The 23,097-nt window shown below is 40.0% G+C and overlaps 2 protein-coding genes across 2 annotated transcripts; one reads left to right on the top strand and one right to left on the bottom strand.

The window, feature by feature from the left end:
- Window positions 1-11,119: 11,119 nt before the first annotated feature.
- Window positions 11,120-15,604, top strand: LOC143886879 (peroxidase 41-like). The gene is made up of 3 exons (XM_077391049.1): window positions 11,120-11,800; window positions 13,125-13,323; window positions 14,712-15,604. The coding sequence occupies exons 1-3, from the start codon at window positions 11,588-11,590 to the stop codon at window positions 15,284-15,286; spliced, it is 987 nt and encodes a 328-aa protein (XP_077247164.1). The 5' UTR covers window positions 11,120-11,587; the 3' UTR covers window positions 15,287-15,604.
- A 597-nt stretch (window positions 15,605-16,201) lies between these two features.
- Window positions 16,202-18,200, bottom strand: LOC143886878 (uncharacterized). Its single transcript, XM_077391048.1, has 2 exons — window positions 16,446-18,200; window positions 16,202-16,312 (listed from the first exon to the last, which is right to left on the bottom strand). Exon 1 carries the CDS (start codon window positions 17,545-17,547, stop codon window positions 16,555-16,557), a length of 993 nt encoding a protein of 330 aa, XP_077247163.1. The 5' UTR covers window positions 17,548-18,200; the 3' UTR covers window positions 16,202-16,312; window positions 16,446-16,554.
- Between the last annotated feature and the right edge of the window lie 4,897 nt (window positions 18,201-23,097).

Genomic DNA, 23,097 nt, shown 5'->3' with positions numbered 1-23,097 from the left:
CTCCATTCACATTCAAGAGGTGACTAGTCTGACGTGCGACAGACCAGCCGTGAAATGCCTTCCACGATTGACACTAGTAATTCCCTAAAAGGTTATATCTATATTAAAATAGTTTTTGAACATCTTTTAGGCACACTATTTATAGCAAATTTTAAGCCCCTTTTTAAAGTAGAAATTAGCTCTTAACTTACTCTTCTCTATTAATCATTTTAAATTATGGGCATAATTTTATTAAAAAATCAGAGCGGGTGGAAATGCTTATTTTTTAAAGCCCGTATAGGCGGTTGGTTGGGGTCATTTTTGTCATTGTACTAAAAGGAGTGGAAGACGGGGTCGAAACAAGGGACACGTTCGTGATTTTATGAAAGCAACGGCAATTAAATATTTGGCTTGACAAAATAGGAATGATGACAACAGAAGAGGGAAGCGTAAAACGGAAACGTAGGGTCCGTTTCAAATATGAACCATCAGATCTTGATCGAAGGGCACCAACGAGCAACACTAAATGATAGAAATCCATAACGGCACGCTGGCCAGCTTTTGTGGAAAGCCGGCAAAAGGGGGCCCCGTTTCGTCTCTCTCCTTTGAATTGTCGTATTTGGCGGCTTCGAATCGGCTCCCCTCTTTCCCGGCTCGGCCTATAGCTATTCTAATTCTCCTCGGTTTAGGCCGCGAATTTAGGAAGAAGAAAATAAAAAATGAGTTCGACTCGTTTGGCTTCAAACCTGTCTTTGGCGAGTCAATATCCCTGGACTCGGACGAAATTTTCACGGACTTGACTGACTTCAAATGAAAAGGAAGTGATATTTCCACCCTTCCAATATGCTGATATACTAGGAATATTTTAGAATATCTAGGAATATTCCTTGGGGGTGGATCGCCAAAATTTTGGGACCTTCAGTCCAACCCAAGGTTTAAAATTTCGGTTTCCGACCTTGAAATTTCAAAATTTCGGTCGAAATCTGGTACACAAATCGAAACCAATATTTTATTCAATTTACCGAAATTTCGGCTGAAATAAATGACCATTTCGGTTTTGGGTGGTTTCGGTGTCGGTCTCCACCGAAATCCGAAATTTCAGCCCCAAATTTCGGATTTCGGTCGAAATTTAAAACCATGGTCCAACCTTGCCTGCTCTTCAAGACAACAGTGTTGGATATATGTGAAGAAAAATGAAAGAAGGGAATTTCTAAAAAAGTTTTAAACAATGTACTGAGCCAAGAAAATACATAGCCAACCCGGTGAGTTTTGACTTAACGTTGGCTATCAAATCACCCAATTTGAATAATTTCTATTTGTACCCATGTTTATGTCCTTACTATATGTATGGAGATTTTATACGGTGTAAGCCCTTATAGTCCCATATAAAATCTCCGATATATGAGAGTGACACTTATTGTAGATTAATTAATAATTACAGAGGGTAAATGAAAAGATCTAAACATTAATACACTCTTAAAAATAAATCCATTTCAAAATTCAAACTAAGGTGGTGAATATTCCCCCACTCTGTCTTTTATCTAAGTCAAACAAGCTACACCCCTATCCAACAATATATTGAGACACAGCGTGATCACAGGGGCCATAACATAAGATTTCGTAGAAATGCACGTGACGGTGAGGCAACTAAGGCACTGTTTGGATTGCAAGGAAGACATTTATGACGGAAAAGTTTTTCCAAGAAAAACTTTTTATTTTCATAATATAGGATATGATTATGGTTAATTTAAGAGGATATCATCATAAATTGGAGGTCACTCTAAATAAAAATTTAATAGGGCTGGTTCAAATTATCTATTTTCGTGTGTTGAAAACGTAGGAAATTTTTAAAAATAAAAAATAAAAAATTCCTTCAAACTTTACCCCATAATTCTTGCAATCCGAACTGGCCATTAGGGAAAAAATTATGGAAATCTGTTTTTCCATGGAAAAATAGTCAAGGGGCTTGTTTGGTTCTATGGATAAAATCTTGGAAAGTTTTTATTTCCATAGAAATGTTTTTTTTATGAGTCTTGACAGACCAAGGCCTTAGGATCATCTGATCTTATTGTTCTCAACGGAATTTGCCAGACTTATGGCTCTCGTTTAATAATATCTTTTAAGGAGCTTGATGACGTAGGATGTCCCCACCCCCTTCGGGAGTAGGACTAGTCCCTACGGGATACACGCAACGACCCACTCACCACGGGTATCAGGTAAGTCGGGGGCGGGATTCGAACACTCGTCAATAGGGAGCAAACCCATGACTTTATGCCGAAGAGCCAACGCCTCGGTGGGTAGAAATGTGGCTTTCTTTTCTATACCCGTTGTTGTTTTACACCATAGGTTTAGGATTTGATAGAAAGTAAAACAAATGGAGAAATTGGATAGAAAACGCAGTCTACAATACAAGATATTTACATGGTGTTCATTGTGTGACTACATTAATGGGCAAATCTGATCCAAGAGCTTCCACTAGAAAATGTGACCACATTAATGGGCAAATGTGATCCAAAAGCTTCCACTAGAAAATACAAGACAAACAAAAGGCCAAGAACTTTATAGGTGAAGGAATGTGTGTCCTCCTACACATCACTTACATATATGTGAGGTCTATTTTAACACATTAACACCAATCAATACATTAACAATCAACCATGCATATATGTGGCAAGGAAAAATTGCTAATGGGGGACATCAAAATACGAGAATTGCATAGGGGGACACACTTTTGAAAAATTGTTAAAGAGGCTTGATAACCCGATTTCGAGGGTTGATAACTCCTTTTAGAGACTTGATAACCCCATTTCGTCCCTCAAACATTTTTTCAAAAGTGAGTCCCCCGTTGGCAATTCTAGTATTTTGATGTACCCCATCGGCAATTTTCCCAAGTGGCAATACGCTCACATACATGTCATTATCACATGTGTTCAGATCACATTGATAACAGATTGAAAAACGACACCCATCCCATCCATCGTCTAAAACAGCAACATTAAGGGTAGTTTAGTCATTTTACCTAGACTTGAAGGGCACATGTACATTTCCTCACATGTCTAGGGCATCTTCTGGATTCGACGTGTATGTTACAAAGGAGAAATGATCCGTTGGCATGCAATGAAACAGTTCGGTCCTTTTCACTTTCCTTTCCGCCAATGGGAGGAAACCAAATGAAGCCTAAGTGAATCAAATTGATTCTCAGTTTGTTGCGAATCAAAATTTTTTTTTTTTTTTCCTGAAATGGTTATGATTTATTTATGAAGAAGAAGGGCTCACAACCATGAAGCTTGAGAGCACAATGAGAACAAAAGCAAATAAATCAACAACAGAGAAAAATCATAGGGAGGCAGAAAATCAAATATCTCTAAAGACAAGCAATCAACTCCGGCCTGAGCAAGCCTGTCTGCCTCCACATTTGCCGGCCTCAGAGTATGCTAAAATTTAACCAAGTAGCCCTGCACAATGTCCAGAATCTCATCTACCATCTCAACGAACCTCCAAGAGGGAGTGTGCCTCCCATCCAGCCAACTGATTACATTCAAGGAGTCACCTTCCACAATTGAGTTATTTAGATCTTCTCTAGCCAATAATTTGATGCGTTGAAGCAAGGCCCTCACTTCCGCCTCACTAGAGTCCTTGATTTCAATAGGCCCAAAGAAAGCAAACTTGGTGATACTAGACTCATCTCTGATAATGCGTCTGATGTCAACCGGACCCAGGTTGCCAAAAGCTAGAGCTTTCGAAATTTAACTTCACCTTTTCGAGCTCAGGGGCCCCCCATCTAGGAACAATCTCCACTGCACAGTCAAAGCTAATACAGAACTCCCTCCAACAACGCCTAACGTTTAATGACGAGTACGCTTTGAAGCAAGAGAGAATTCTAGCCTACGAAATTGATAACAAAATGATTCTCTTAAAGGGGTAGGGAGCACTTCCGACTACATTTTTGAATGTGGGAGCATTCTGCTACTTCTATAAAACCCAAACTGTGGCCAATAGGACTAGCTTTCATAAGATCATGCCTCTCCTGGCCAAGGCACAAAAAACCATTGATCCAGGAGATCGACAATATGAGCTGGGAATACCCAAGAGATTATCTATCAAATATCTTAGCCCAAACCACTCTAGCATACCTGTGGTGAAGTAGCAAATGATCCACAGACTATCTCGCCTCCACACAAAGGGCCCAATGATCTACTTTGAGCGTATGGCGACGGCGAAGATGACCGATGGTGAGGATTTTGTTTTGGAAAACTGTCCCTCTAAAAGTGTAGACTCTCGAGGGGCTGGAACACTCCATACTCTGGATAGATGCGATTAAGGGGGGACAAGACGTTAGGTGAGAGCAGAATGACTTCACTGTAAATGTACTGGATGAGTAGCCTTACCAGTGTAAAGATTGTCCAAAATGTTCATCAAGGCAGCGACCCTATCGATCTCCAAACCAAAGTAGTGTCGTCAGAAGTCCACTTTCCCAATCCAAAGGAATTACTAGGGGAGGGGGAGGGTGAACAAGGAGAGATGATATATTGGCTGAGAATTCTTTTATAAGAGTGATTCTACATCCCCAGGAGACAAGATTCCTCTTCCAAGTTGATAGTCTTCTTTTAACCCTTTCCACTATCATATCCCAAGGCTTTTTTTAGGACATCCAATTCCTAAGGGGAGACCCAAATAAGTTGTTGAAAATTCCTCGATAGAGCATCCCAAAAGACCCCCTAATCATTATACTATTCAGTGATTTAGTGAACTACGCAAATCAACTTGATTTCAAGTTCATAACCATTCTAAATTGACGATATTTTTTTAGTAAATTTTGATAACAACACTCCTCTATTTAATACTTCATTTTATTAGTTGATAATAATATTTTGTAGGTGTCGATGGAGCCCAATGGTTCAAAGGATTCAAAGGGTCTTAACTTAATTGGACAAGAGACATTAGTTGGATTTGTTGGACCTGATTCTGATCTATTTCTTCAGTTTCAGCAAAATCTGTCAAAACGTCCTAGTTCTTATTGGAGGTTGGCTTCTTTTTTCAATTTTGATTGCGGCTTTTAAGGGAAGACGAGGTAAAATAACATAAAAAATATTCTCCACAAGGAACCAATGGCTTAAGGACATCTTCCAGAATCTCTTTTTTATCAAGCTTAATCAAAGATCAAGAATAATATCTAGACTAATCGGCAGTGTAGGACAAAAAGCAATAGGTCGGACTTGTGAGGGTCAGCAATATTCATGGACCCAATCACCATGTACATGGCAAATGGGCAAAATGGTACAGTGATTGTTTTCCTAATTGGAAACTTGATAGCTAAAACAGCAACCTTGCCGTAATTACACCTGTAATATGTGTGGGACAACATTTAGTCATCTAGACAGTCCACCAAATGGCCCTACCATGGATATCCATTGGCCCAAAATTCATGTAGAAGGAAAATATTATCTAAGATCAACATGTTTTTGGGCCCATTATTGAATCAAGATGGGCCCCCACCAAGGAATAGTACTGATTGACCAAAGGTCGGGCCTAGTGAGAGTGTGGTTTTAGGGGTGTTAATGGGTCTAGATGGTCCAATGGACCCAAAGGATCCAAACATTAATAGATAGGATTTGGGAACATCACCTGGATCCGAACAGTGTCCATTAGATCCATATCCTAAGGTCCAAAATTAATTTGGATTGTGACCCACAGCGAAAAATTCAATGGAGCATCCTAGATCAGAATAGGTACAGAAATACCCTTGATATAGTTGTTCATTTATGTACATTCATGAGGGATATTTTTGTAACATTAAGGGCGTGTTTGCCAACCATAAAAAAATATTCCATGAAATATTAATGGGGCCAGTTGGGAGAGATGGGATGAGGGGGAGAAACTTAAGAGGGTCAGAGTGAGGGTAGCAACATAGGGATGCAACTTGGGCCGGGCTCAACCCAAACCCAACGGGTTCAACCCGATTTTGGCTTGGGTTGGGTTGGCATTTCCTCGGGTTGGGTTGGGTTAGGGTTGGGAAAAGCCAACATGATTTAATTTCAGGTTAGGTTAGGGTTGAAGCCTTGGCAACCCGACCCGACCTCCGTCCTCTAATTTTCCTTTGGTCATTGTATTTTTCTGTTTGGCCCAAGATGAACCCATACCACCCCAACCCGATCTCGTGTTAGATGGGTTGGGTTATGGTTGACCATTCTCAACCCATGCCTTGGATTGGATTGGGTTGGGTTAGGGTTGAAGGAATGCTATCTTGGGTTCGGTTAGGTTTGGCCTCAACCCAATCCAACCCGACCCGAGTTGCACCCCTAAGCAAGAAGCCCCTGAAAAATAGAAAAAAAAAAAACATTTGAAGTCACATTTTTTTCACTGTTTAATATGGGATTCCTTGTGCTCTAGTGCCCTCTTATGTCTCTTCCCTCCATGTCAGTTCTTCTTTCCCAATTGCACCCATGAATATCTCAATGGAATAATTTTTCATGGTTGCCAAACATGCCCTTAAAATCCTAGTCAAAACCATAATCAAATATTTCATTTTCCCACTTATTTCCCACTCTCAAATTTCTTCTCTTTCCTCTCTTAACTGACACAATGTAGCCCAACAGCGGTAGCTTAGGTATAAGGGGTAAGTTTAAGGCTAACGTAATGGAATTAGTTGAGGGACAATTAGTTTAAAGGGTTGTGGAAATCATAGAGAAAATGGAAGGAAAAGGAAAAGTTATGAAAAGGGTTGTAGGAATTGTTGGAAAAGGGATTGACGGGTGAAATTCATTAAGTGAACTAATGGGGTTAATTAAGGTGTAAATGGTGAATTTTGGAATTCTTGAATTTGTTTCAAGAATGGTGGTTAAGGTGGTTACAGAGAATCAAGAAGGTGGTGATTCTTGGGTTTTTAAAGAATAACAAGAAAGGGTGGCACGGTGAACAAGAAAGGGACTTGGATTAGTTATGGAAAGGAAGGGTGGCTGTTTTGGTTGTTTGGTTGGAATTAAGAAGTGAAAAAGGAGGGGGTCATGGCCATGGTTTCAAATTTCGGTTTCGGAATGCGTTTCGGTCCTCACAGAAACCGAAATTTTGAAATTTTGGACGAAATTTGATGAAATAAAGTTTTATCTCATAGAATTTCGGCCGGAATTTCAGAAAAATATCAAGGGGCCGTTTGGATACGTGGATTTTAAAATCCAGGTTTTTAGTTTGAAAACAGTGTAAAAGAGGGTTCATGATCAAGCTGTTGTATGCTGTCCTGACAGCATTTCTTGGATTTTAAGCGAGAAATTCAGGTTTTAAAAATCTCTCCTGCAACCTAAAATTTCTAAAACCTGGAAATATGGGATCGAGGATCTGCTACTCTCTTGCTGACGAAAAGAAGGGCGAGAAGTTAAAAACGACGGCTGGTCTGCTTCTTCTCTTGTCTCTTACCTACAATTTTGAAGAAATCTCCGATTCTAAAATTCGCGTATCCAAACGACCCCAAGAATTAACAAAAATCAAGAAACCCCTAAAATTTTGAAATTTCAGTCGAAATAAAATACCGTTTCGACTATGTGTGATTTTGGCTCGACCGAAACCCGAAATTTCGGATTTTGGTCTAAATTTAAAACCATGGTCACGTTTAGAATTTAAGGTGTCTTGAAGGTGGTAGGCCGAGGATCGAAGTGTTGGCTAAAATTGGATAGAAAAGAGGTGTTTTATGTGGGTTTTAGGACTAGAGAAAAACTAAAGTCCTAATTATGTACAATGTAAGTAGAACCTAAGACACTCTCATTAGACAGTCCGATTCAAAATAGATTGCGACCCCGAATAAAAAAATAGATCCGAAACCACTCCAAAAAAGATCTGACCCATAAGGATCCGAACAAATCGTGGCTGAGACATAGGTGGCCAGATAGAGACTAAGACATAGGTGGATATGGGGCCTTTGACACTAGTAGTGCTTTTAAGTTTTAACAGAAAGAGATGTTCGAAGAGGGCAAGAAGAACCAACACCATGTGTTTGTGTTTCTTAATAGTCAAGTGTGAAGTGAGAAAAGGGAAATAAAAGTGGGACGACCAAACCCCATTTGGGCAAGGAAAGGGGCCACGATCACGAGGCAATAATGTAAGGGTGGGCAGACCTTTGAGCACCTTTTAACAATTCCATGAATGTGACACCCAACCTTAGAAGATTTATTATGGATATCTATTGATGTATACAACGTGACATTGAGTAAGGAAATTGTAAACTCTCTTTGTCACTCCCATGAGAAGTGGCAAACCATTTGTGTCCCACACAGTCTAACCTTGACTTTCTGGTTGGGTGCAAGGGTCCCACCTGGTTTGCACATGACTCGGCTAGCTCAAGCAAAGGTTGGGTTTGGCTCGACCTATTATTGCGTATGAAATAAGTTTTAAAAATAAAGGAGCGGATGGATCAAAACAAAGAGATAATTGTAAAATTCAGCTCTAAAATCATCTTTTCGATCTTAGTGTGTCAATGGGCTCCGACGTCCCGAAGAATACAAAGGATCAGACCATTAATGGACAGGATTTGGGCACAACAGCTGGATCTGAACATGTCCATTGGATCCATATCCTGAGGTCCACAACTATTTCGAATCATGACTAAGACGTAGCCACAAAATCTGATGGAGCATCCTAGATCCGAATGGAGAACACTAATGTTCGGAAATATCCTACATATTTCCAATGATTTATGTTTATGGAGGAATACTAAGCTGAAGGGCTCCCTTGCAAAACCCAGCTGCAAGGGCGCTTCCATTAGAACCATGTCACCAAAATGCATTGATTATTTCTTTACTTCTACATTTCAGTGCTATTATAAATGAAATTTGATGGCGTGGATCCAATGGGAGTACGTGCCTTTGTGGCTGAGTTTTACAAGGTTGTCCTACACTTTAAGGTAAATCATTTTCATGAATGGATAATTGGGATTTGCAAGGGATCATCATATAAGAAAATTCACGGGCCGGCTGTTGCATGAGAGAGCTCAGATGAATTAAATTTGAAAGACAATCTGTTGAAAAGTGAGCCTATGTGGCTGGTCTCTCATGCAACAGCCGGCCTTCGAAATGCCTTCTGCAATGGTCCCTAGCAAATCCCTGGATAATTTCATAAAATTTAAAAAAACCATGCTGAAAAAAAAGGAAAAAAGAAAAAGTATGAATACGGCACTTGCTCAATGATCTAAGCCATTTATCTATTAGGCCTTGAAATGGATGGTGCATGTACAAACAATCTAATCCCATACGATTACTCTAAGCCTCCAATTTGTGTAGGGTTTTAGATGAATCTACACCGAATCACATTTATTTTCTCGAATTGGAGGGACTAGAATCATCCAATGGGGGTGAATTTTGGTGAATGACCCATCCATAGCAAGGCCTAACAAATTAATGATTTCGATTATTGAAGAAAGGGTTTTGCTAACAGTGCCCTAACGGCACCCGTTAAGGTGCATTGGAGAAAAATTTTTCCAATCATTTTACACATACTTTCCATACTTTTAGACTTGTTTTGAGATTTCTTTATAAAAATGTGTAAATTTTTTTTTCCAATGCACCTTAACTGGTGCCCTTAGGGCACTCGTTAGCAAAACCCTTGAAGAAATGGCTCCCAATTGTAATTTTGGCTGCTCATAATTTTTTTCTTGGAAAAATATGCCCATTCATAGTATCACAACCACTTGTTTGATGTGTATAGGGACATCTGCACTCCTTGTTTTGATATAGCTAGACATGCAATTGTGTTACCTCTGAAACTTGTCTAAGTAGTCTCGAGGCATTTGGATGCTAAATTGGCAGCCAAGCACCACAATAAAGTTATCAAAAAGTGCATTTTTTTGCTTGAGACGATGCCAGGCATGTGGGTAGTTTGAAGTCAGTCAAAAGTTCTCAGTACCACCATATTTTGAACTTTGAAAAGAGGAGTGAGTAGTTTGAAGAAGATCAATATGCAAGGGGAAATAAGGTCTCTTTTTAGGAAGGCCATGGCCTGACCCTCCTAGAGAAAATGGAGAAATTAGAGCAAGATTTGAAGAGGAGGATTAAAGAAGGCCAAGAAATGTGTTTTAATCTGGATAGATGTCTCTTTTTAGAGGTATGCCTGCAAACAAATTTAAAGATTCCTGTATTTGAGGAATATTTAGGGATTGATTTGGGTAGAAATTAGATGGCACACCCTCCTTATCAAAATACACTGGGTACTTCGGCCTTCTACGAGGATGAATAGAAATGAGAGAGAGAGAGAGAGAGAGAGAGTTTCTTAAAAATAAAATAAAGACTAGAATGTTGACATTTTCAATTAATGCCCATAATTGATAATTTGATATAGTCTTGGAAGGAAGCTCTCTAACAAAGAAGCCTTCAAAAAAAAAAGAAAAAAAAAGACTAGAATGTTGACATTTTCAATTAATGCCCATAATTGATACAGTCTTGGAAGGAAGCTCTCTAACAAAGAAGCCTTCAAAAGGCCCGTGAATCCACACCATCACCCCCTGACAAACCCTTCGTCCTTTAGCCCACACGTGAACACCGTTGTCCACACTCATCATCAATCCCTGAACCCCCTCACATAAGCACAAAAACAAACGCCTTACTTTGAACTTTGAAACATGCATGTTCTCCATCACCTTTTCTCAATAACCATAAGCACTAGCCCCACTTTTCTTGGGCATTTCAAGATGGCCAATATAATTCACAACCAACATGACTAGAAGTCCAGAACTCCTTGATCATGATCTTTTCAAAGTGACCCACATACCCCTTTAATTTCAACTCCAAACTGACCTGGTTTAGCCACGACATGGAAATCTTTCTACTAAGGAAGGTTCTTGTAAGTTTGTAACATGGACCATGCAGCCAAAAAGCTGCCTTATAAAGAAATGCAACGAGTATTAGATGTAAATTCTAAAAAATTTCTAATCATCTAGCTGAACCATCGGATTCATGGAGCTCTGCTCGTCGCATATATCCCAAAAATATGGGTTTGGATTACAACAAAGTTCCTGACAAGAGGCTGTAAATCTAGATTAGTAGATCATTGAATTACAATAAAGTACCAGACCTAAGGTTGTAAATTTAGATTACTAGATCATGATCAGTTCATACGTGTCACCAGTCCTCTCAAAAGGCTTAGCATTTCCCATCAAAAGATAGAAAAATAACCACCTTGGAAATGCAACAAACTCGTTAAATTCAAAACCACCCAAGATGAGAGAAAAAGGAACTACCCACCTTAAGTTGGTCCCAGGAACAAAAAACCTTTCCCCAATTTATCAAAGATCTCATTAATGGGCATTTTTGTTATTTCATCATCACTCATCTCTCCGCTACTGCATTACAACTAGAAAGTTACAAAGATGGAAAGGATGAGAGAGAGAGACAGAGAGAGAAAGAGTAGAAACCAGCTTCCCTTTGTCCATCAATGTCTCTTTTTGCAATCCAAGTAAGAGCAGTATCTTGGATTTTCTTATCTGTCTCCTCCACATTTCCATCTGGTTCCTGACTGAGGTTTCAAATTTTCAATCTCTTTAGCTTCTCTTTATATAAGGAGAGAGAGAGAGAGAGAGAGAGAGAGAGAGAGAGAGAGAGAGAGACTTGGACGTGTGTTTTATTTCTGTATGTTGAAGAACAGCATCTCTCTCATCATCACCTTCTCGGTGTTCATTTGCATCGTTGGAGCATCAACACCGTCTCTAAGCTATGATTTTTACAAGGTGAGCTGCCCTAATGTGGAGAGAATTATCCACAATGTCGTGTCTCAGAAGCTGCGAGAAGCCTTATCTTCAGCTGCCGGCGCTCTTCGCATTTTCTTCCATGACTGTTTTGTTGAGGTCTGGTATATCCTCCCCCTTGTGTTACTGCTGTGGCTTGGTCCAGCCCATTGGGGCCTATATAACAAGGCCATAACCTTCTTTTTTTTGGCTAAATGAGCAATGAATCAAAGAAGATGAAGAAAATGAACAAGGTCAAAACTACCATGGTATACCAGTTTTTCCCTTTAAAATTGCACTTTAAAGGGAGAAGAGTAGTGGGCTCTTATAACAGGGCCAGATCCACCTCTTTTTAGTTAAATAAGCAATGAATTAAAGAAGAAGAAGAACATGAACTGGAAGACCAAAGTTACCATGGTATATCATTTTCCTCCCCTTTAAAATTGCACTTTGTGTGTCATATTTTTAAGATACTTGGGCAATGAATGCTTTTCAACTGGGAATTTCAAAATATAATCAATAAAAAGCCCATTTCATTACTATAAATCTATAGCATCTAATGATCTAAATCTTTGGCAAAAATAAAAATAAAAAAACAGATAATTTACTTTTCTTGTTTATTTTATAAACAGTGAAGGCTAATCGAAATGTGAAAAAGGGAAATAAATAGAAAGATTAGAACCCAGAAAAGTGATGACATAAATGAGGGCTGCTATTAAAGCCCAGGATTAGACCTCATAAATGTGTAGTAGGCCTTACAAATCCATTGATAAGCCTAGCCCATTTTACATATCTAAAAAATTATTAGGTATCGTATGGGGTCTGATGCATCCATGAATTTAGTCATTTCCACCCATTATATTTGTGCACGAAAAAGTTAATAGAGAAGAAGGAAACAGGAAAGAGTGGAACCTGCATTGCTTTTGAAGCCAAAAACTAGCCTATTGCTGTGGGATGGGCTTTATAACCCCACCAATCGCTTTTGAAGCCCAAAAATAGCCCACATATCAGTGGGATGGGCTTTGTAAGCCCATTGAGAAATCCAGCCTATTAATATTTCGTCCTTTATTTTTGTGAGTTGACCGAAATAAGGCCTATCTTATGTAGAATACTTTCATGGATTTCTAGATGCACTAAGCATATATATTACTAGGGAATTGCTAGCGTTCGCGTTTCGCGGCTGGTCTGTTGCATGTCATGTCAGACCAGCCACCTCGTAAATGGAGACAAAAGCTGTTGTCCCATTCACGAGGTGGCTGGTCTGACATGCAACAGACGAGCTGCGAAAAGTCTTTTGCGATGGACGCTAGCAAATCCCATATTACTAACAGTATAAATTATTTTCAAAAGTGATCAAATTATCCTAAAAACTTCGTTAATATGTTGAACATGTCATTTCCCTACTTTTCTATCACTTTTTTTCTTTTTCTATTTTTTTTTGCAGGGATGTGATGCGTCCGTGTTGATAGCATCAAGTGACACAAATAAGGCAGAGAGAGATGCAGAGATAAATCTTTCATTGCCCGGAGATGGATTTGATGTCTTCTTTAGAGCCAAGAGAGCTTTAGAGCTTCAATGTCCCGGAGTAGTTTCATGTGCCGATGTCATGGCCATTGCCACCAGAGACCTTGTTAACTTGGTAGGTTTGTTCTATGATATCTTTTGCACAACGCGGCCATGCCTGTACAATTAGGCAGGGCACCAATCTTAATTTGCTCTATATGTCAATGAGAAGTGTTAGGTACTGCAGGAAGACCTAGAGGTCATAGCAATAAGACCTCTGGCTGCATGCCTTGCATGTGGCCAGGGACAGGATGGCCTGGTTGCACACCCTGCATGTGCGCTAGACCTGCATGTGCGTTAGACCGCACAGGTGTTCTAACCCACATGCATGCCACGCAGCCATAGGCCATCTTGGCGTGGCATTGCCAAATCATCTTCTCTCTTGTCAAGAAAACTGTGTGGAAAATGCCTAAATTTGTGGGTGTAGCTACCAACTAACCTCCCAAATTATGTTTTCAAAAGCTAGGGCCACTTTGGTCATTTTGTGACGCGGGTAGAAGTGTGCGGAAAAGGCGGATCACCGTCTCACCTAGATAAAGGAAGAACACCTGTCTTCTTTATAAAAATTCTTGAATCCACAAGGAAGAAGATAAAAAAAAACTGAATTTGTTATTCCATAATGAAGATCTCCCTTCTCTGTACATACGGTTTTAAATTTATAAAAATCAGACAAGCATCCTACTCTAACTCAATCTCTATCTCCAGGGATAAGGATAAATTCCATCCTTAATCTAACTCTATCTCATCCTAACTAATTAAAAGAGATAAAAACTAACGAAATAGATAAATACAATAAAACTAATAAAGAAAAAGAAAAATCTGAAGAGAACATAAACATCTACTTCGTTTTGCAATCATGTGTTAGTAAGATTTTGATAGTTATCACTACAAATTTAAAGATATACTTGTTCCCTAGAGGTATTTTTTGTTAGAATATGTGGGATCCAACGGTTGGATCGGGTTAAGATCTCACCGTTGGATCATCTTGGAGATGAGGGTGAAGTCGCTAAAAATCAGGAAATAAAATCCAGAATCCAGTGGCTGTGGTGATGAGATGTGGCTACAAATCTGGAAATGAAAAACTCTACTCAAAATCCAATGGAATTTGTAGCAACTCCTCATCACCGGATACACTAATTTCCTGGATATTGTTTCCTCATTTTTAGCTACTTCACCCTCACTTCCACTTGGAGATGCCGATTTATCATGAAAAAAAAAAATCTTTAATGAAGAGTGCTCAAGGAAGTTTAAGGGAGTGAGCCTTAGCTCAATGGTCAAGGCTTTGTTCTCCAACCTTGTGGTCGAAGTTTCGATCCCAGCTTACCTAAAAGAAAGTGTGCTTAAGGAACTATACAAGTGCGCCAATATCGATCCATGATTTAAAATTTTGCTTTAATCATCTGTAATATTCATTTTTCTTTTGAAAATTTCAAGCTAAATCATTCGATCGCAACTGTTGATCAGGTAGGTGGACCCAGATGGGAAGTATACAAAGGGAGAAGAGACGGACTTGTGTCCAAGGCTTCTAGAGTGGCAGGCAATCTTCCTCTACCAAACCAATCCATCTCACAATTCGTCACTCTCTTCAAGTCCAAAGGCCTCACAGTCCAAGACATGGTGGCCTTATCTGGAGGCCACACCATAGGCTTCTCACACTGCAAGGAATTCATGTTGAGGATCTACACCTACAACAAGACGTTGGACATAGACCCAACCATGGACCAAGGTTACGCCGAGAGCCTTAGGACCCCATGCCCTCAGAAGAACTTGGACCCTTCGATCGTGGCCTTCAATGATGTGTCCACTCCGACCATCTTCGATAATGCTTACTACCAAAACCTCCAGAAGGGATTAGGGTTGCTGGCAAGCGACCAGAAGCTCTACGATGACCCTACGACTAGAGATTATGTCAATTTGATGGCGAAGAATCAACAACTCTTCTTTGATTACTTTGTCGCCGCCATGACCAAGCTTGGGAATGTGGGGGTCAAGACGGGGAGTGATGGTGAGGTCCGGCGCGATTGTGGATTCTTCAATGGTTGAATTGCATTCTCCTTCTTGGGCCTTGAGAGTACTCAAAAGGGCTATTTACCATCTATATCTTAGAATGATGTACATGAGTAGAATTGAGTTTGCTTCTGGTTGATGAGGAATGGTTTCGGGTTTTGTTGGATCTTACTTGTTTACATTGCAGCAGCTCTAGCAGCAAAGATGGGCTTTCCATGAATAGAACATACGGGATTGTGCTTTGAAGGAAATACCGATTGGGCCTTTATTTATTCAGCAGGAATTGATTTCTAATGGAAAATATCTCATCACTTGCAACAAGTATAGGGAAACCATAGAAAACCAGCTCAAGTAGTGAAAGTGTTAGAATATGTGAGATCTCATAAGATCACATTGGTGGATTACGTGGAGATCTCACCGTTGCATCATCTTATTATACTAGGCAAGTTGGCTAGTAGAGGTAATCTAGATAGATTAGGAAACTAGTTTTGATCATGAGAACTCACATATTCTAACAGGAAGAAGCTCTGTTTGTCGCCCAACTGTATTCCCCTTTTCTCATAGAAACAATACCAGATCGATAGGGGATAAGAAGTTCGATAGAAGGCCTAAGAGATAAGCAGAGGTCTCTATCATAAATCATCATGTGGATTTAAGCATGTTATTGCTGTTCAAACAGTGTGAAACAACCGGTTACTCCAAAAGCTTAAGCTGTTGGAGACGGTGTTATTTAATCTTTTATACTTTAACAAACAGTAACCTCCATGAGAGATCGAGTTCAAATGGGAGAAATGTTGTGTGGGTGGGAACTGGGAAGTGAGGGAGGGAATTTATCAACACCTTGGGATTTGTAATTTACACATATTTGAAAAGAAAAGGAAAGAAAGATAAACATCTCCTCTGAAAAAACTAGTAAAGATGGAAAGCAGTCATTCAAAATGGGAAAAAGAAAAGAAAAATTTAAAGATACCAAGCACAAACTAAGAAATCTCAAACACATATCATTCATCATACACACCATTTACTCGCAGCTAACTCCACCACGTTCAGCATAAAAAAAACCTGTCATTATAAAAAATTGATATTGAAGTCAGAAAAAAACAGCAGCCATCTAATGAAGGGTCAGGATCATGCTAATGTCATAAGAGGGTGGGGGAAGAATTAGGCTCCTCATGCTAAGGGTAAGAACATTTACCTGCTAATCCGCCTTGTAATCTTCTCCATCATAGAGAGCAACTGATTAGAAAAGGAGGAAGGGACCAAAAAAAAAACACCCATCTCTTTTTTACTCTGTGTATCAGTCTCTAATAACATCCTCTATTAACCATCTCCATGTAATGCTTATAAGATTCCTGCCTCTCCAGCCGTATCTCGTCATTGAATTTCTTAATAAACGCCTCAACTCGCCGATTCAAATCGTCCTGACTCAGCAATCTCTCCCTCCTCAATCCACCACTCCCCCTTGACCCCGACGACTCGGAAGAAGCCGATGAAGTCGCGTCATTAAACGTCTCCGACTTCCTAAGCTCGCGCCGAGCCGATATCGCCGGAGCAAACATCGGCTCCACTTCCACGTGAGGAGGAGCATCCCACGTGTCACTCTTTTTCAGGTGCCGAGTCTGCGGCTTTCCTCGATTCTCTGTTATCTCCCTCCACGTGGCTTCCAGCGTGTCATGCTTCTTCGGCTTAGCCACGCCGACTGAATTCGCCGCCGATTGGACGGTTTTCCGTTGATAATTTTCCCTGCCGCTCTTTCTGACTGATAATCGAGCGGAAACCGGAGGTCTCTCGTCGGAATCTGTCACGCAGGAGCTATCAGAGCAAGCTTTTGGCGGTGAGGAATTGACGGGAAGAATCTCCGACGTGATCTCGCCGGAATCCGGCGAGTATTCGTTGGAGAGCGTTAGAGAGGAAATGTGAGACCAGATCTGTGGAGATGTCTTGTGAAGAGAAGAGGATTCCGAATCCCTGTGTTTCGGTTCTCGTGCTTTGATTTTCTTGTCAGATAGCTTTTGTTGGAAGCTTGAAGAAGCAGCAATGGTGATGATGATGAAGTTCACAATAACATAAAGATAAGGAGGAGAGAGCCATCCGCGGAAAGAGCTCCAGAAGCGTGGGAGGGATGATACGATGAGGTTGAGAGAATACGGGATGGCGTTCTTCAGCAGAAGCACAGTGGAGATGATTCCGATTAACAGGAATGAGATCCTGACCGTCCAGATTGCCGTATTTAATCTGCTCTTATCTAATTTTGTAACGAGAGTACTGGCCATGAATTTCCTCAGCGAGAAAACCATAAAAAAAGAAGTGGTTAGATGGCTAGGAAATGAAGGATTTTAGTTCTCAAAGGGCAGCAAAAGCTCACATTTTCATGAAAGGCATCGAATTTGAAGCAGGCATTTAAGGAGATTGGTTACTAAGAGCTTGAACTACAAAAGAAGTTCTGGTTTAAGATTCTAGCTGGTTAGAGTTTGTCCAAACGGTGAAAAAATGTTTGACAGTTCCAAGATCGTGTCTTTCTTCCGATTTTTCTCATAAAAACGAGAATCGGGAAGGAAATTACTAAACAAATTCAAAGCAGCATTGAAAAACGTCATGAAAAAAGCAACCATATGGCGAACGAAACCCTAAGCTAACAAAACGAAACAAAAGGATATGGAAAAATCAAAGATCGTTTACTAGCAGCTCTGCCAAGAGAGCATATGCCGATTCAAAATATCTCCTTTTACATTTAAAGAAGGAAAGGGGTCTGTTTAAGGCAGCTGTATGGACAGATGTTCCTACCGGTTTTCGACAAAAAAAGAAATCAGAGGTCGCTTTCATGGACAGCAGAGACGGCCATGAACTGTAGGAGATTCAGAGTCTCTGGCGTAAGAACATTTTTAACAGAAACGCCATTATCGGAGCCTTGAAGCTTTTCTAGTTTCACTACCAAAAGAAACAGAGAAGTTTCTCGCTTTAAGTAAGAGAGAATGCTTAAACTCCTCGCAGATTATGAAATCTCTACCGTTGATGCTGTTGAAGTTGCTCACCCCATAACCACAGGTTTAATTTTAAAAGTTATAAAACCTGATATGAGTTAAGTGAAGCTACCCATAAGCTAGCTAACTTAGCTACACCGACGGCTTAAAATACAGTGGGCCCACATTATTTGGGTGATCCAAACCATTCATTTGATAGGCACACGTCCATTTTTGCCTCAACAAATTGTAGGGTTTGGATGATCCTACAGAGCTGATTTTTTGGGCACACCCCTATCTATGTGAGGGCCTATCAAATGAATGGTTTGTATCACCGAAACAATGTGGGGCCCACTGTATTTTAAGGTGTCGGTGTACGTATGTGTAGCTACTTTTCTCAATCTAATGAAAGCTAGAATACTACCGCTGATTATTTTGAAGGACGAAGCTAATGAAAGTACGATAACACCCCTGGTTTGGGGTAGGTTTCTGTGCTTAAAAATTAAAATAACGTGAAATGACGAGAAATGCCCCTCCTCCTGTCACTTTCCACGGCAGATCCATTAATCGACGGTCCGAAAATCTCGCCAGCTAGATAGTAGTATCTGTCCATTTATAAGCCGGCACTCCTTTTTTTAATTTCAGCCACCCATTTGAAGATCGGATGGCTGTTATTATTCGATTATAAGATTTTTAAACAATTGAATGACTTGCACCTAACCCAAACAGGTGTCACTGTGTACAGCGTGTCCAATAGAAGGAGTGCATAGGTTGGATCTTTTGCCCTTTAACTTAAACAGAAGAAGAGGGGAGTGATACTGAGAGAAGCCTTAATATGAGACTATCATAAGAAGCACAATCAGAAACAGTCACACGTTATTAGCATGATCTAGACCCTTCTTTCGTTACGATCAATATATCTTGTAGATGAACAGATAGAGGAAAATGTGAGCGGGGCCCATATTCAAACTCTCGGATCGAATGGTTATAAATGTCGAAGCCAAGTGATTTCAGATGTCATTTGCGAGTCAAATGATTAGAGGCTTTAGAGCTTCTTATAAAGGGTGTTTTGGTCAATTATGCACTCCAGTGTTTTGATAAACATGCCCCCACTTGTTTGTCGATTGTCGTGTCGTATTCAGAGGATATTACGGTTCTCAAAAAGCTCTTAAAACCCTTTAAATACTAAACGACAAACAAGTGGAGAGCATGTTTATGGAAACATTGGAGCGCTGAAATCATTTCCCGTGTAAAAGAAAGCGTATTTTGCTGCAATGATGTTATTTCCGTGATATTGGTCCAGGGGTATAAATTGACGAAACTACGCTGCGTTTGATAATCATACCTAGGGGTGCAAGTTTGGCCCTGTCCGTCGTGAGCCCGAACAGGGTCAGGGGTAGATTTTCCAACCCTGAGGGCGGGTCAGGGTTCATTTTTTTAGACCCCAACTCAGGTCGGGTCGGGTTCTGGGTTAATGCCGCGGGCAATGGGTTGAGGTTTTCGGCCCTGACTCAGGGTCAGGGCGGGTCGGGGCCGAGATAATGGGATCCAGGGTTGGGCTAGGGTTTTGAAAAATCCGACCCAACCCTACCCTTTTGCAGCCGTAATCATACCGTTATTTTCTCGCCTCAGGGCTGTGGGTGTTTTGGTCAATTCAGCAGTGGGACCCACCAAACCAAAATACGGAGGATATACGATCGTACGTATGCCGTTTTGGTGCAATATTCTGTTCCAGAAAGGGACGAGACTTTATTTTTTTTGAATGTATTTCTCAACGGTCGTTTTTTAATGACCTCGGTGGCAGTGGGCGTGGTTGGGGTTGGGGAAGCAGGCTAATGTCCTATTGGCTACGTTCTTATCCTTCCAGTTCACAGTTTTTCCCTGCCGTTCTTTGGTTAAGTTTTGATATTGCCACCCCCTCTTTTCAATTTTAAACTACTCTTCTTGGTTGTTGACACTTGACAGCTTGTTGAGAATTTATTTTGGAGTTTCAACATTTGATAAGAGAAATCCAACAAGGGAAATGATATCAGCACTGCAATGTTTTGATATTTCCTCTTAAAGTATCTTGTCTTTTAGTATATATTTAAAGAGCTCGTCAACAGGATATTAGAGTTCCTAAAAACTCTTACAAGCCTTGCAAAATCCGCCCCTATTGGTCAAATAACATCTTTTAAATAAAATCTCATCTTGGCCCACTTTCAGGTACTTGAAATAGATCTCAATAATGTTCCAAATGATGACGAAGGTAACTTCGAAATTAAAAACATATAAAAGAATTATGGAACTTGACGTGAGAACTTGAAATATGAAGTATTATAATTTAGTAAGCTATCTTTTTCATATGTTTCTCAATGACATTAACAGAGTCTAAGACAACAATGCCCTAAACTTATTAGGCATAATCAATGATTAAGTAAACACCATGGCCACCATGCATTGACATAAAATACTCCAAATTCGAATGGATCAAAAAATTTTGTCCCATTTTCCTTGCGAAGGTGTGGTGGGCTCGAGGGAATGAGTGTTAACTAACCAACTTCTCCAAAAGATTGATGAAGAGAAAGGCAGTATTTAGTCTTTTATACTTTAACACTCCCCCTCACGTGTGGCCCCACTTTCAAGGGTTGGCCTACACGTGGCACATGTGGCCCCACTTTTGGGTTTAGCCATTGCATGTGGATTTTGCTATCAAGGAGGTTTGAACCCATGCATTTGCTTTGATACCATGTTAACTAACCAACTTCTCCAAAAGCTTAAGCTATTGGAGAAAGGCAGTATTTAATCTTTTATACTTTAACATGATCGTTTTGTCTTGACCCTTTTGTCCAAACCAATGCAGCACAATGCTTCACCTTGTAATATGGATAGTAGCAAATTATTACGGATCATCCATTGGTGTAATAGAAGGAATTAGGGGACGAAGGGTCCACTGGGAGTTAACGGGAAGATGGACAAATTATAAAAAAGGAAATTTTTGGTTAGATACATGGAATTAGCTAAGCTTTTTTTTTTTTTTTTCCTAACAAATGTAGAACCAGAGCTTATGCTTCATGCCTAAAGTCTTAAAGTTGATGAGTTGCATGTGAGAGCAGCCACCTCATGAATGAAACAAAATATGCTGGAAAGTGAGCCTGTGTGGCTGCTCTGACATGCAACAACAGGCCATCCACGAAATGCTTTTTGCGATGGACGCTACCAAATCCCCAATATAAGACATACATACATAAATGTCCAGAGAAGTAATTTTCAATCCAATAATCATTTTTGGACTTCACAATCAGTTCTTAAAATCTAAAACTAGTTTTTCTCTTCAGTATAGCTCTTTCACAACTTCTCATTTTTCAGAAGCTTTGAGCCAAACTATCCTATCTACCACCAATCCAATAGTGTTTTTTTATTTGTGGGTGCGTAGGGGAAGGGGGTATAAGAGACATGGAAATACAGATCTAATGTCCTACTGTAATTAGGCTTGTGATCTTATTGCATATACTTGTGATTAATCCTAATCAAGGACTAATAGAATTTTCCTCCATTGTTTTGCTGCAACCCTTCCATCCAAATACATAGGGCCCGACAATCGGGTGGCTCGATTCCATGAGCTTTGCGAGCTTAAAGTAAGCTCATTTGGGTAGAGACTAGAGAGTGATGCTAAAAACACAAAAGTCACCTATTTTAAGGCTACACGGACCAAAGTGGAAGCTACATTATATCATTATATTTTGATGATGAGGTAGAGGCACATGGTCTAGTGGGTAGTGGCACTCTTATCTTTTGTTTTTCCACTTTCTCTTTGCTTTATTTAATGACAAGTCGGTGTTTCGTGGAGGGGTATAGATAGAATAGGCCCATTTAGGGTCCCATAAGGCGCGTGATGCGTCTGAGGACCAACCGGACCATGCTTTGGTTTTAAGCTAAAGGCTCATTATTAGACATGGAATTTTGTAGGCCCAACTCAGGTTTAGGGGGTACTCGTAAAAGATCAACTTGTGTTTCAAAATTTGTAAAATACCACTTCAACTTATTTTGGAAAAAAAAAAAAAAAACACGAGGTTAAATTCTAAGAAAATATTGACAGGGGCATTAGACTAAGAAAAAGATAAAAAATATACTAAAGTACCTTTCATTATAAGCCCAAGCATTAGGGGTGGCAAAATTGGCCGAACCGAACCGGAACCGAGCCGACACCGAACCGAAAATTCAGTTTTGGTTTGGTTAAACCAAACCGATTCAAATTTCGGTTTGGTTTGGTTTGGGGATCAAACCGAACCGAAACCGAATCGAAAATTCGGATTTTGGTTCGGTTTCGGTTTGGTAAAACCAAACCGATTCAAATTTCGGTTCGGTTCGGTTTGAGGGTCAAACCGAACCGAAACCGAACCATTGCCACCCCTACCAAGCATCCGTAATAAGCAAAGGGAAATGATATCTGCGCCAAGTGTTTTGATAAACATGCGCTCCACTTATTTATCGTCTGGCATTTAAAGGGTTTTAAGCTCTTTTTTGAGAACCATAATATCCTCCGACATTCCTTTAAATACTGCACGACAAACAAGTGGAGCGCATGTTTATCAAAAATTCCTGGCGCAGATATCATTTCCCTAAGCAAATGTATTTTATTATCTTTGCAAAAAAACTCTATCAGGAAAGATGTGTGTCTGTTCGTGTAAGAGAAAGAGAAAGAGAGGGTGCGCCTGGGCCCAATCTCATCATATCGCACGCATTAGAGGTCCCTTGTGCACTAGTGTCATTGCTTTAAGTTGTGGAAATGCCTATATCTCGCTTTAGAGACATTTGGTTGCTGTTAGAGTAAAGTTAGCTTCTTTCTTAGTGCATAGTTACAAACTTTTAAAAAAAGAAAAAAAAAAAAAAAACTTCAAAAAAAAA

This window comes from Tasmannia lanceolata, unplaced genomic scaffold, assembly GCF_043159265.1.
Source record: "Tasmannia lanceolata isolate RefF3 unplaced genomic scaffold, GAP_Taslan_0.1 ptg000011l, whole genome shotgun sequence".
Classification (NCBI taxonomy): domain Eukaryota; kingdom Viridiplantae; phylum Streptophyta; class Magnoliopsida; order Canellales; family Winteraceae; genus Tasmannia; species Tasmannia lanceolata.
This window is presented reverse-complemented; position numbering and strand designations above follow the sequence as displayed.